Genomic DNA, 13,809 nt, shown 5'->3' on the forward strand with positions numbered 1-13,809 from the left:
ATGTATTTGGGGTTGAGAAGGAAACCCTAAAGTCCTGGGTACCAAAATCAAGACGGGGAGAGAGAAAAGCTTCTGTGGCCTGGGTGTCTCCCTGGCCCTCCCTCCCTGCACATCTGGGAGTCTCTGTTTCCCCGTCTGTCCAGTCTTGCTATTCCTGAAGCCCTTGCAGCATCAACAAGTCAAGTCTGAAGAATCCTGGCAAATCTCCTCTTGTTAGGAAAAGTGAGATGAATGGATACGTGGAGAGAAGTGCGTTTCCTTGGTCACTGTTCCCTCAGAAAAAACACCTCCTTCGAGAGTTGAGTGTCAAATGCACAGGTCTTAGAGGAAGCAAGGGAGTAGAAATACCCCATAACCTGGGGTTTTGTTTTACTTCCGGTAAAATGATCTCAGTTCCTCCCAGAAGTGTAAGAGATGACTTTATTTAGTGCTTATTATGGGCTGGATGTAGTGGAGGAAACGTCCTTGCCAGGTTTTTTTTTTTTTTTTTTGCGGTACGCGGGCCTCTCACTGTTGTGGCCTCTCCCGTTGCAGAGCACAGGCTCCAGATGCGCAGGCTCAGCGGCCATGGCTCACGGGCCCAGCCGCTCCGCGGCATGTGGGATCTCCCCGGACCGGGGCATGAACCCGTATCCCCTGCATCGGCAGGCGGACTCTCAACCACTGCGCCACCAGGGAAGCCCCTTGCCAGGTTTTTTTTTTTTTTTTTTTTTTTTGCGGTACGTGGGCCTCTCACTGTCGCGGCCTCTCCGGTTGTGGAGCACAGGCTCCGGACACGCAGGCTCAGCGGCCGTGGCTCACGGGCCCTGCCGCTCCGCGGCATGTGGGATCTTCCCAGACCAGGGCATGAACCCGTGTTCCCTGCATCGGCAGGCGGACTCTCAACCACTGCACCACCAGGGAAGCCCTCCTTGCCAGGTTTTAATGTCAAATCTTGTCTTCACAGTCAGGAATAGCCCAAACGCCTATTCTTACAAGATTTCCTTCCTTCTGATTATTTTTCAGACGTAAAAGTAAAAGAGTTGGTGCAGAACACCACCAAGTTAACTGAAGAGCTTCGATCTTCTCTCCACATCTCAGATGAAACTATCAGCAGCGTGTTAGAAGCAAACGTTTCCCGCTCAGAGCTACAGTTTGCTGCTTCTCCCGCCTCACAAGCCCTCGGCGTCCTGGAGCTGTCGGCCTCGTGTGGTCCCTTCTCCCCTCTCCCCGCGTGGCTGGGGGTTGAGTGGGAATGATGTAAAGAGGCAGACAGGAGATCAGAGGACAAGCTGGCCACCCAAGGGCGTTATCGTCCTCTGCCACCACCGTGGGGTCTTCAGTTTTGTAATGTTGTCTTCGTTGGGGTTAGAAAGGATAAAATTGGTGGTGATAATTATTTCACTGATTCCCAGACTGACGCACGACAGCCTGGGCACCTGATTTCCTTTCAGTAGGGAGAGCCGGGTCCAGTCTGACTGCTCCGTGGGAGCCGCTTAGTGTGACAGCAGCGAGCAGTCAGGCCGTGTCATCCCCACGGTGGGTGAGGAACACTGATTAGGGCCCCAGAAATAAGGAGGTGGGGACGCGGGCTGTGGCGGTGGGCTGGGTTTGCCCGCGGAGGGAGGAGCCGGTGAATTCACCTGGATCCTCGGCAGGGACTTCGCTGGGATGACCTTTCAGCGCATGGCGTGGGGATTTACTTTCCTGTGCAGACGGCCTGCCAGAAGCACTAGCCACGAAGATGGCTCTCAGGTGACCATTTTTATTGACAATCACCTGGGCCTCAACGGACATTCACTTTCATGTTGATTCCTGTCACCTGGGGCTAAACGCAAGCCCTGACAAGTAGATGAGTTACTCAAGAGTTAACCTGCATTGAGAAAGGAACGGATTAGAAGCTAGGAACCCCAAATTCGAGTTACGGTCTCAAGTCGTCTGCGGTGAGTCACATGGGTCTTCAAAGAAAATGTCAGAGGCGGCTTATCGGACGGCACGCGTTACGGGTGTGCGGGGGTCAGGGTGGGGTGGGGACACCGCCTCGCCGGCCGCCTTAACTGTAAACAGTGGTCAGATCTGGTTTGAAATCTTTATTCAGGGAACTTGTGATGGGAATGGAGCAGTGAGTTGATTTCAGTAGCTGACCCACAGGGCTGTGCGAGGAGCATCAGGTTAGCTGACTTCCAGCCCTTGTAGATTCAGAATGTTACCATCTTCTCAGCCCGGTGGTTGCTGCCCGATTAGCAAGTGGCCACCGGGGGTCGCTGACGCTCCGTGGTGGGAGCGCTGGGCCTGGAGAAGGCTCGCGTTCTGAGGTGCCTTTGCTGCAGGAGCGGCTGTGCGGTGCTTCCTGCGTGCACGTGTCTCTCACGATGTGAGTCGCTGCGGGCGGTCCCCTGAGTGGCTGGACGGTTTGGTCGTTGGCGGGGGCGTTAAAAAAGCTTGCATTCTTGGCATTCAAATAAGTAACGAAGTTACTCGCTGGGGTAAAGTGTATCCATGAACCCACGTGTGTCTTAGGTTACAAATTCATGTTTGGTAGGTGACAGTTTGGGGCCTAGGTTTTTCTGCGTGGTGAGGTTGGCAGCACATGTTACGTGTCACTACATCTAACCTGTAGTGACCTTTCACTGTTTCTCTCTCTGGGCGCCTCCGCCTTACTTTCAGTCAGTGCTGAATTGACCACGTCAGAGCCTCAGCGTTCCCGGGGGGCACATTTCCTTGGCACGAGGTCCTGGGAAAATGGCAGGAGCTCGCACTCATTCACTCACGGCAAATCTCCCTTCCCGCTGTGTGAGCTTCCAGAAGCTGGAGCCCCCAGCCCCCGAAGGGAGCCGGTGCCTGCGGGCTGGCTAGCCAGATCAACAGACTCGTATGGGCAGCGAAGTCCAGAAGCGCGTGTGCCGTGGAATTTCAGTGTACAGCAGTGGGGCCACCGGGCCCAGGAGCTGCCCTGCAGACGGGGCTGGGGGCTCAGACGGACGTGATGAGAAGCCGCTGGCTGTGAAGAGCGACGGGAGAGTCGCAGGGTGGAGGCCTCGGGTCCAAGTGCCAGAGGCAGCAGGAAGGGAAGGGGCTGGGCCAGCTGTTCCGGGACGCGGTGCCCCTGGGAAGCTCCCCTCTGCCCGCGCTCCATCCTGAACCCTGGCAGCTCCCGTCGAAACCAAATCTCAGACTGCCGGACCCTGGAGCTCACCTCCCCCACTGCCATCCTGGACTGAATCCCCTCCACCCACCCTGGATGCACCCAAGCCTCGTAGGCTGCAGTGCCGTATCAACAGCGACTTCCTCCCTCTGTGTTCCAGGCCACATTTTTATTCTTTTAAAGGCAGCAGTGAGGTCGAAGAGTCAGGACCAAATAGACCGAGAGGGCGACCAGAGGGTCTGTCTCCCCCTATCCTCCACGACTGAGCGTGTTCGGAGGGCCTGGGAGACAGGCTCCCACCATCCTCAGCAGACTTGCCCACCCACCCTCCAGGTTCTTACAGACGGAGGTGTGGGAGGGATGCCCGGGAGTGATGATCTCTTCTGTGCGGGCCCCCCCGGAGGGAGAAAGCATCCTGACACCTTGCCTTACTTCCCTTGGGCAGGAAATAGTGCCTTTGGTGGATCTGGCCCAGCCTCTCTCAGTCGCTTGAAGTGGTTCCGTAAAGCATCAGGGACGCCTGGCTGGCACACGGTTTGGTGAGAGAGATGCCTTGCAGGGATTCGCCAGCACCTCCAATTCCGTTGGGTAAAAGCTGCAGTGGATGGTTGCTGGCGGGACTCATGTCAGAGTAGACACTGGTAAAAACTGGCTCATTCTGGCTTTTTCCCTCCGTGAGAGGGAAAGAAAGAATCAGTGTGTGAGCGGAGCTAAGGGTTTCTGACCCATGCCGAAGAACCTGGCCCCACGTGCCCTGGGAGGTACTGCCGGTCACTGGGAGCGTCAGATCCTGAGGGAGCTCGTCCTGGGCTCTAAGTCCTGCAGACCACCCTGCTCCCACACCATCCGGATGGGCGTCATGGTCCTTTTAACTTGGGGAACTTCAGACCCTCCACCACCAGCGGAAAAAAGTAAGCGGCTGTTTCTAATGGGGCCTCTGTTTTCCTACTTACACTTAGGTAAATATTTTTGAGCCTGAGTTTCAGGATTGAGTGCACTGACCTCTACAAAGAGTACTTCTTACTGGTTCTGGCCAATTATTCTAACCTTAGAGGTATCTTTGATCCTGATCTACTTTGCAAAGTGTCACTTGTCTCTCAACTTGGCCAGTCACAAAGGAGACGAGCACGTCTTCTATTCAAGTCATTCGTGCGGAAGGATGCCCACAGCCTGGGGATGCCCACACCTGTTTAATACTTTGGGCTTTTAAATGAGCCATAGCACGTCTGGGGTCCTGCTAACTCATTAGTCTGATAACTTTGCCTTCGAAAGAAAATGACTTTGTGTTGATCTGGCCCGTTTATGGCGACTCTCTCAACATGGTTTCGGCAACTGCCGTTTTCTTGAAGGGCTCATGGAGAACCCAGGATCAGAATTCACACGAGGAGTGACATTATCTGTGGGTAGTAGGACTGTTATCTTGTCTGAAGCCCTGGGAGGAGGGGGTTAGGGTCTGGTTTAGGAAGGAGGAGAGGGAGGGGAGGGCACTGGGGTTGGGACAGAAGGGCCAGCGGGCATCTCAGTGGGTGGGCACCCCATTACGCCGCCCACCCTGGGCCAGTTTGTGGGCTGGGTGCAGGGCGGGGGGCGAGGGTAGGGCAGGGGTGCATGGTGCTGACCCACAGACTTCTCGGTGGAGTATGGAAAAAAGGAAGGAATTTACTAGCTTAACTCTCTCTCTGTCTCTTAAATTTAATACTTTTCAGTCAACAAACACATCTAATTTTTATTCATCTTTCTTCAGATTTCCTGTTAATCAAAACTCTGTGCCGATAGACTCCAGTCAGTCCTGGTGGATGTTCCTGGGCTGTGTGTCTTTCACAGTGATCTCCTCTGGTCCCCCTGGAGCACCTGTGGGTCTTATCGCCGCCTCTTCCGCACAGACGGGCAAGCTGAGGCTTGCAGGTGCCACCAGCCGCTGGGTGGTCCCACGGCAGTAGCAGGAGTCGCCCTCCTCCTGGGCCCTGCCTGAGTCCCCCCTGCCTTCCTCCCACCGTGTGGGGCTGCAGCCCTTCCACATGGCCCTCAGAGCCGTCTCCTGCCCTCTGGGCTCATTCCCATCCAGCCCTCTTCATTGTGCGAGCCGATCTGAGCCCGCCGGGACACGGGCAGCAAGGCCCGGCTCCTGTCTGTCACGTGGAAGGTGGCTCTTAGTATCGATCCCACTTCTTTGCTTCGACAAGGCCTGACCTGCCACAGTCACCTCCCCCGCTATTTCCAGTTCACCCCCGTCACTGTTGGTGTTCCTTTTCTGGTCATAATTAGGTTGAGAACAGTGATCGCTTCCAAAGCTTCTCTGCACCTCTGAGTCTAAAATTGTCAGCTGGGCAAAATGGGGACCATCTTTGGGATGCTGCTCTGAGCACAGTAAGGGTTATGGCAGATGCTCAGTAAACAAGCTCCTGCTAAAAATGCAAATGCTTTGCCTAGGGATCACTTTCACTTTTACAGGGAGTCTGTGATCTCAATTATCAAATTGTCTGAGTGTGTGTGCGTGCATGTGTGCTGGGGTCACAGTGGTGGGGAGCTGCCTGCCCTAGATCCCTGGCGCCTTGAAGTTTCCCAAGCCGGACATGGACGTGTAGGAAAGGCACCAGCAGCACGGCATCCGTGTGTCTGATAACTGACTGGACCAGCCTAAGCGAAGCCTGAGCTGAAAGATGCCTGCCTCACTTTAAAACAGATTCACCCGTGATATTTCCAGCCCAACAAAACTGAGTATTATCTCTGTTTTTCTTATTCCCTGCCTGCTTCAGGTGCCTTTCAAACAGGGAAAATGGTCATAGTAAGATTAAATAAAGATAAAGAGTAAAGTAGAGAAGCACAGAGAAGGTGCGGAAGCAAACATGCTGCAAGGCGCTCCTCTTGCGTGTGGCGTGACTGTGGGGTTTCCGCGCGATGGCACCCGGGACCTCCCTGTTGGTTGAAAAGAGGTGTACACAAGTTTTAAGAAAATGTTTGCCTTGGGGCTAAATTCTAAGAGATGCGTGGAACGTGATCCTGCTTGGGGACCACGGGTGATGCTGAGATGGTGGCTAAGACCAGGGTTCCATTGCAGGTGCAGAGGGACCCTCACCAGCCAGTTCTGGTGCCCACACGAGACCAGGAGCAATGATCCCAATTTAAGGAAAACTTCCACAGAAGCCCGTTTTACAGAACTGATCAAAGAGGGGCCTCCCAAGTCAAAGCAAAGGGTGGATGTGCATACCCCCCCCACTCCTGCTTCCGCTTTGAAACCCTCTCTCAACCAAAGGCATCCACCTTCCCTTAGAGACCACGATGGAAACAGTGGAATGAGGAAATCTTTCCCAAGGTACGTCTGTACCACATAAGTCCCCTGTGGAAAAAGGGGTTTTGGTTAATTACGTGTGAAAACAATTAACATCTCTCTCAGAGATTGAAAATGTACGTCAGCATATTAGATTACCTAACCATTTGTGATGGTTAATTTGTATGTCTATATGTGTGGGCCGTGGTACCCAGACATTTGGTCTAATGCCAATCCGAATGTCCCTGTGAAGTTATTTTTTAGATGAGATTCACATTGAAATCAGCAGACTTTGAGCAGATTACTCTCTGTGATGTGGGTGGGCCTCGTCCAATCAGTTGAAGGACTGAGGTGACCCCAGGGTGAGGGAATTCCTCCTTCAGATGGCTGCTGGGGCTAAGCTGCCATGTCAGCCCCGGGCCTCCCAATGCCGGCCGACCCTGCAGAGTTTGGTCTCGCCAAGCCCCACGATTGAGTGAGCCAGTTCCTTTAAAAAAATCTCCCAGAATATGCACATCCTATTGGTTCCCTTTCTCTGGAGAACCCCCATTAATCCCTTCTTTTATTTCTTAATGATTTTGGGGGCATTTTGTGGCATTGTATGAAAGCATCTGATGAGTTCTCCCTGTTGACAAGGCTCCTAGTAAGGGAACAGTAACTTCTGTTCACAGAAGGTCTTGCTTGGTCCGAACAATTTCGCAGTAATCACACCCATCAGAGTATAAACACAACGGGAAGTCTGTTTTTTTTTTTCCTTTTTTATATTCTGCTTTATAATTTTTCTTATTACAAAGATGTTTAATCAAAAGTCATTGCTAGGCAGAGACGCAGCCCTGGCCCTTTCACGGAGGGAACAGTGATGCACCAGACACTAGCACAGCTGTCCTCAGCCCCTCCTTTTCACTTGGTTTTCTTTTTCTTTTCAAAAATGATAACAGGCTTGGAAATCTGGTTTTCAATTTTGGAGATGGAGGAGAAAAAAATAGTTCACACTGATGCCAATGAAAAATGAAAACTGACAATCTGAGAGCAAAGGCTAAGACTTAATGTCAGGAGGGAGAGGGTCTTCTCCTGAGAACGTTGCGGGTGGAGGGCGGACGCTAGTTCTGAGCGGCTCCCAAGCCATCATAGAGGGTAGGCTGCTTACAGGGTCAGGGAATGACGTGCACATTTTAGAAACCTTTCCATTCAAAGTGTTTGAAATGGAACAGAGGTTTGGGATCCATGAAACTTCAGGTGAATCCTCAGCGTTTTGGGAAAACAGGTCTTCAAGGGGCTCGTCATTAGGGGAGCTCTGAGTCTGGGGGCCACACAACTCAGCTGTAGTCACGTCCGACCCTCGTGCCTTGACACAGTTTCTCTCCAGTGCCCCGACGGTGGCTTTGTCTCGAAGGCGCGATGGGGACATTCTTTGTCTGCTTCTCAAGTTCCCTGAGGATGGAAAGTCTGGGTCTGCAGCGAGGGAGCTGTGCCGGCTGCCCGGGGCCCAAGTGTTTTCCCTGATTGTGCTGATGGGTTGGAACCTGGACCTGCGGAATTTCGTATACAAAGTAAGGGGAAGACGGCCGCGGGCCGGGGTCGGCCAGCAGGGCCCGTGGGGATGAGTCGGGGGCAGCAGGGCAGGCGCAGACCCCGCAGCCTCGGGGTGGGGCTCGGAATCGAGGGGTGTCCGGGAGACTTTCCAGGGTCCTTGGAGTCAATGTGCTCAACAGGGAAGGACCAGTGATCGAAGTCCCCACCGGAGCCCAGCACCAGGTTCCCTCCTCTTTGACCAGCGCTTGACTGGAGTTTACCTGGGAGGCTGGCTTCTGCTGTGGCCCCCGCCCCAACTCCCTGGCGGCCCCTCTGAGTCAGAGCTACTCCCCCGCCTTGGCCGTGGCCGCCTCTGCCCCCTGTCATGTCCTGGGGCCCGCGAGCTCTGTCCCGAGAGGGGATGTGCTCACCTTTGCCGGGGCCTGTCCGGGAGAGGGGTGCAGATGGCGGGGGACATGGGGCAGCCCCTCCCTGGGTGAACCAGCTGTTCCCTGCCCTCCACATGCCCACACGCACGTGGGTGTGCGGGAAGGGGCTGAAGTGGCCGCGGGGACAGCTGCCCCGAGGGCAGGCCCAGTTACCTTCTGCAGACAGGAGTTGTGCCCTGGGCTGTACACCGGCTCGCGGCCCTGTCTCTGCCTCTTCTTGAAGTCCCTCATCTTCCAGCCTCCACTGTTGGAATCGTTACCTGTGTCTCCAGACCCTTCACCTTTGACCCTTAGGGACTTTCTTGCTCCAGGTTTCTCCCCAGGGATGGATTTGCCAACACCTGGGCTCGTCAGCGACGGCTTTGGTGCCCCACACCCGGAAGGACAGTTTGGGGACTCAGGAAAAGGGTAGATCTGCCCTTCCAGCCCAGTGTCCTTCATGGTCTCCCTCTCCTCAATAACTTCAGGAATCCGGTGGGTGATATACACGCTGAGAACAGAGATTAATTTTCAGAATGAGAATTAATTCTGAAAATTTCAGAATTTTCATTTCCAACCCATAAGCAGGAGGATGGACATTTCCTAAAGGTCCCCACGCTCTGCAAGGCCACGTGCCTCGCGGTGGGATCCATGCCTGCGGCTCAAACGTAGGCCGGTGAGTCCTGCATCCACTCCCACGGCCACTCTTCTGCTTCACCGCGGGCACCCCTGGCGGCCAGTTCTGTTAGGTCCACAGAAGCCACCGACTTGAGGCTGGTGCTTCTCAGGCCCCGATAATGCCTTGGACGAAGGGCCGAAAGGATGAGACACTGGGTTGGAGTTGGTCTCCCACACACAATGGAATCGACACCTCCATTAAGAACACCAGCCCCTCCTACCCGCGCAGCTCCAGGGAAGCTGATGGGTATGCGGTGTTGCTCAGAGGTGTCAGCCATCAAGGCGCACTCGGGGAGCCACACCAGCGCTGGGGTCCAGCAGGCTGGGCTCACTCCCAGCTTCCCTCGGCTGACAGTGGATTTGTGATGCCTTTCACAAAGCACAACGTCCAGTGCGTTCCTCTGGCCGTCAGTGCTGGGACTCCATGCAGGTCGGTCCCATCGGTCGGTGCCCCGAGGGCCACTTTTGATGTGCAGCTGCAGTTAGAAAGGCGAGTGGGAAAACGATAGGAGCCTGCACCCCTGGCTCCTGCCGAGGAGGCTGTTGCCTTAACTGACGACACGGGCACATTATTGTGTGCAGGGAGAGTGAGAGACGGAGCAGGGGTCTCAGTCCTGCAGGTCAAGGGCAGAGCCAGCAGCTGAGGGGCAGGTGCAGAACCCTAAGGGCCCAAGTTTGAAAACCTGGACATTCAGAATGCAGATGAAAGCAGTGGGGAGGGTGGCTGTGAGTCCTCCCCCTCTGTGGGAAGGGGCAGTGTGTGCTAATTTACCCATTCATCCAACACGTATTTCCTAAGCAGCTATAATAGTATTTTTTGGAAATGTTTATTGATTTTTTTGTTATATTATTACTATTTTTTAATAGGTCTTTATTGGAGTATAATTGCTTTACAAAGTTGTTAGTTTCTGCTGTATAACAAAGTGAATCAGCTATACATATGCATATATCCCCATGTCTCCTCCCTCTTGCATCTCCCTCCCACCCTCCCTATCCCACCCCTCTAGGTGGTCACAAAGCACCAAGCTGATCTCCCTGTGCTATGCGGCTGCTTCCCACTAGCTATCTGTTTTCCATTTGGTAGTGTATATATGTCCATGCCACTCTCTCACTTCGTCCCAGCTTTCCCTTCCCCTACCCCGGGGCCTCAAGTCCATTCTCTACATCTGCGTCTTTATTCCTGCCCTGCAACTAGGTTCATCAGAACCATATATATATTTTTTAGACTCCATATATATGTGTTAGCATACGGTATTTGTTTTTCTCTTTCTGACTTACTTCACTCTGTATGACAAACTCTAGGTCCATGTACCTCACTACAAATAACTCAATTTTGTTTCTTTTTATGGCCGAGTAATATTCCACTGTATATATGTGCCACATCTTCTTTATCCATTCATCTGTCGATGGACATTTGGGTTGGTTCCATGACCTGGCTATTGTAAATAGAGCTGCAATGAACATTGTGGTGCATGTGTCTTTTTGAATTATGGTTTTCTCTGGGTATATGCCCAGGAGTGGGATTGCTGGGTCATATGGTAGTTCTATTTGTAGTTTTTTAAGGAACCTCCATACTGTTCTCTGTAGTGGTTATATCAATTTACATTCCCACCAACGGTGTAGGAGGGTTCCCTTTGGAAATGTTTATTAATTGATTGACATTTTCTCATAACAGAATCTTTTCTTTAATTTTTTAGTCTTTTAAATTGAAGTATAGTTGATTTATAATATTGTGTTAGTTTCAGGTGTACAGCAAAGTTATTCACTTACACATCCATACATATCTATTTTTTCAGATTCTTTCACGTTACAGGTTATAACAAAATATTGAGTAGAGCTCCCTGTGCTAAGCAACCAGTATTGCCAGAGGCCGTTCTCGCAGCTGTGGCCACATCAATGACCATGACAGGCAAAAATCCCTGCCTGTCCCCGAACAGAGAGGATGCAGTGAATAAGTAAAACACAGAGTGTGTCAGTGGTGACAGCACAGGTGGGTCCCAGCGTCCGGAGCCACTGATGCTTCTAAAGCACCCAGGGTGCATTCCTGGCCCTAATCTTCCAGCTGGTGATGGTGCGGGAAGCCTTTGAAGCTCTCTGAGCTCAGTTGCTTCATCCACAAAATCAGCGCTGGCACACAGCCCACAGGGGTTCGGAGGACTGTGCGCTGTGACACAGGGAAGCTGTAGGTAGGTGGAAACTTTCACACATAAGAATCATTTTATTGTGACCCTCTTCTTAAATAGCCACTCCGGGCACCTCAAAGACAGAAAAAAATTGTTTGAAAGTGATTTGACTTTTAACAGCCAGTCATATCTGCTCCTGGCATGTTCTGACGATACCAGTACGGTTGAGCGTGCTCCCAGAACGGAGCCAGTAGAGAGGGCTTTCTACGGCACAGCAGAGGTGTCTCCCAGGCTCAAGAGAATAAAATCAAGTAACGCTCTTCATTCTCTGCCCCGCTCCAGTGATGCTTGTGAGGCGCCACGTCCAGCGCTGGTTAGGTCGTGTTGTGTTTCCCTTGGAGACTCTGCTCCCTGTGGAAGCCAGCGGCCCGCTCAGCTCCCTGCTGGACGTCGGGTCCAGCCTCGGCCATCTGCTCCCCGGAACCAGCCGCGTCCTCGAACACCTTCCCGAATTCCCCCGAGAACTTGAGATCGCTGCTTTGCTGGACACGCCCGACTTCCCACAGGTGGGCGCTTGGCCTTGGCCCTGGGGAAGGTGCGGATTTGCTGTGTCTGTGTTTGCTCCTCTGCCTTCCTTTCTATTCCACTGTCTAAAATGCGCATGTGGTGACAAAGCACAGGGACGAGGATACCTCTTAATGGTTCTGGAGGCAGCAGCCTGTCGAGGAGCAGGGCCTGGGGTCCCCTGCAGAGCCAGAGGAAGCGGGACGCACAAGCACCCACGTGGAGGTGACAGTCCAGGCGTTCTCTGTGATGTCAGAAGTCACTGGATGGACTACCCTCACAGAGGAGATTCCAGGGCCCTGTTTAACTGGACTCAGAGAGTACCTCGCTTTCAGAAACCTTAATACGTTTATTTGCACACAAGTAATTGGCTTGCAGATTACAGATCGTTTGCTGCGAATACAAGCTCTAAGTTGAATGAGGTCAGTAGCCAGATGTTCGTTGTGCCTGGACTCTCTCTGCCTGGAATGGAATCGATGGGGAAGGGGGTTGTGTGTGGGGCCTGTGAAGGGCGAGGCGCAGGGTGAGGGATGGATGGTGCATCCTCGGACCTGCCTCGGACGCGGGACACGGGGTGTTCATTCAGCTGAGGGGTGAGTGGAGAGCCCTCGGGTAGCTGGGAAATTTAGCTGTAGATATTCATACTATTAATTAGTCTGAGTTCGTGGTACTTTATGGATTAATGATTTATCACTGGACAGACAGCAGAGATTTGCTGGTGTGTGTGTGTGAGAGTGTGAGACATTTGTCTCTTCAACCGTATAGACCAGAAAAATCACTGCTGTGATTTGCGTAGCATTTCAAGGACAGAAGGACTGTCGCTGAGATTTCATACTTTCGACTTGGTGACAATCTTATATAATCAGTTGGAGGAGGGACCGAAGTTTCAAGAGCCTGGGAGGGAGTCCCTCTAAGTCACTGTTTGCCTGTGGTTTATTTTTCTTATGTTCTCAGGCATCAGCCTTTGGTCCTTTCCAGTCTGTGATGAAGGTGGTTTGCAAGGACCAAGCCTCTTTCTTTAGGAACTCTGACATCTTTCTTCACTTGCCTAGAGTTAATGAATTCTTAGGAGACGACAAGGAAAAATTCAACATTCCTGAAGATTCAAGTAAGAAAACTGTAATCCATATTTGTTTAGATTAATTTGCATTTTGATAATTAGCCCTGCTTTGTACAAGATATTCTGTCTGTGTAGAAAGTGGGTGCATATGAGCAAAGAATTTCCTACCTGCACCCTCTAACCTGTATCCTTCGTTTTCTGTAAGGTCAGCAAATGCTGGCATCGCAGTTGGATTTGAAAGACCCCTGCACCCTTGAGCACGGGCTAATTCTCTCACCTGTGACGCCGAGGAACTGGGTCTTAAAAGCCAGTGCACCTGAAGCCCCAGCCCTTTTGGGACCCCTGGGTAGCCAGTAACAGCGAGAGGTCCGGGCCCGGAGACCAGGGGCAGCATTTTGGTTCTTGCAGAATGGCTGTCTCACAGCCAGGAGAGCCGTACGTGGTCCCCTACAGATTTGCCTTCTATATAATGCTCCCTAGCAAATAACAGCAGACTTAAAGGTGATGCCCCGGCCCCACTGTAAGTTGGTGCATTATGATTAGGAAGAGAGATGAAACGCACAGCTAAGGGTTTGGGTTTAGACTGCTCAGCCCCACCACCAAGTTGCATGTCTTCGGTCCTGTGACATCACGTCCCTGAATCGTGTTCATCTCATGTATGACATGGAAACATAGGACCTGCCTTGTAAGGTTGTCGTGAGGAGTGATGGGGGTGATATCTACCGACTGTTGAGGACGGTGGTGCGGTTGTGTCCTAGTGTATTAATCACTCTTCTGCGCCGTACGGCAAGTCAGTGGTCTGACACACACCTGTCATCTCATGGTCTCTGTAGGTCACAGTCTGAGCACTGATTAGCTGGGTCCTCTCTAGGGATCGCATGAGGCTGAAGTGAAGGTGATGGCCAGGGCTGGGGTCTCATTGGAGGTAGTTGTTGGTAGAATTCAGTTCCTTGCAGCGGCAGAACCCCAGGAGGCTGCGTCTTCAAGGACAGCAGAGTATCTCTTTGATTCTGAGGCTTCTGGTCTCTTAAAGGGTTTAGCTGATGGCTCAA

General features: G+C 52.4%; 1 protein-coding gene across 1 annotated transcript in view; it reads left to right on the top strand.

The window, feature by feature from the left end:
- LOC136128512 (ATP-binding cassette sub-family A member 13-like) overlaps positions 1 to 13,809 on the top strand; it is a 236,572-nt gene that overhangs the window by 3,472 nt on the left and 219,291 nt on the right. Inside the window, 4 exon segments of the mRNA XM_065884331.1 lie at positions 1,006 to 1,136; positions 7,748 to 7,942; positions 11,535 to 11,699; positions 12,652 to 12,805. Of these exon segments, the coding sequence (XP_065740403.1) occupies positions 1,006 to 1,136; positions 7,748 to 7,942; positions 11,535 to 11,699; positions 12,652 to 12,805 (645 nt within the window).

The sequence above is a fragment of the Phocoena phocoena genome, chromosome 9 (genome assembly GCF_963924675.1).
Source record: "Phocoena phocoena chromosome 9, mPhoPho1.1, whole genome shotgun sequence".
Taxonomy (NCBI): Eukaryota; Metazoa; Chordata; class Mammalia; order Artiodactyla; family Phocoenidae; genus Phocoena; species Phocoena phocoena.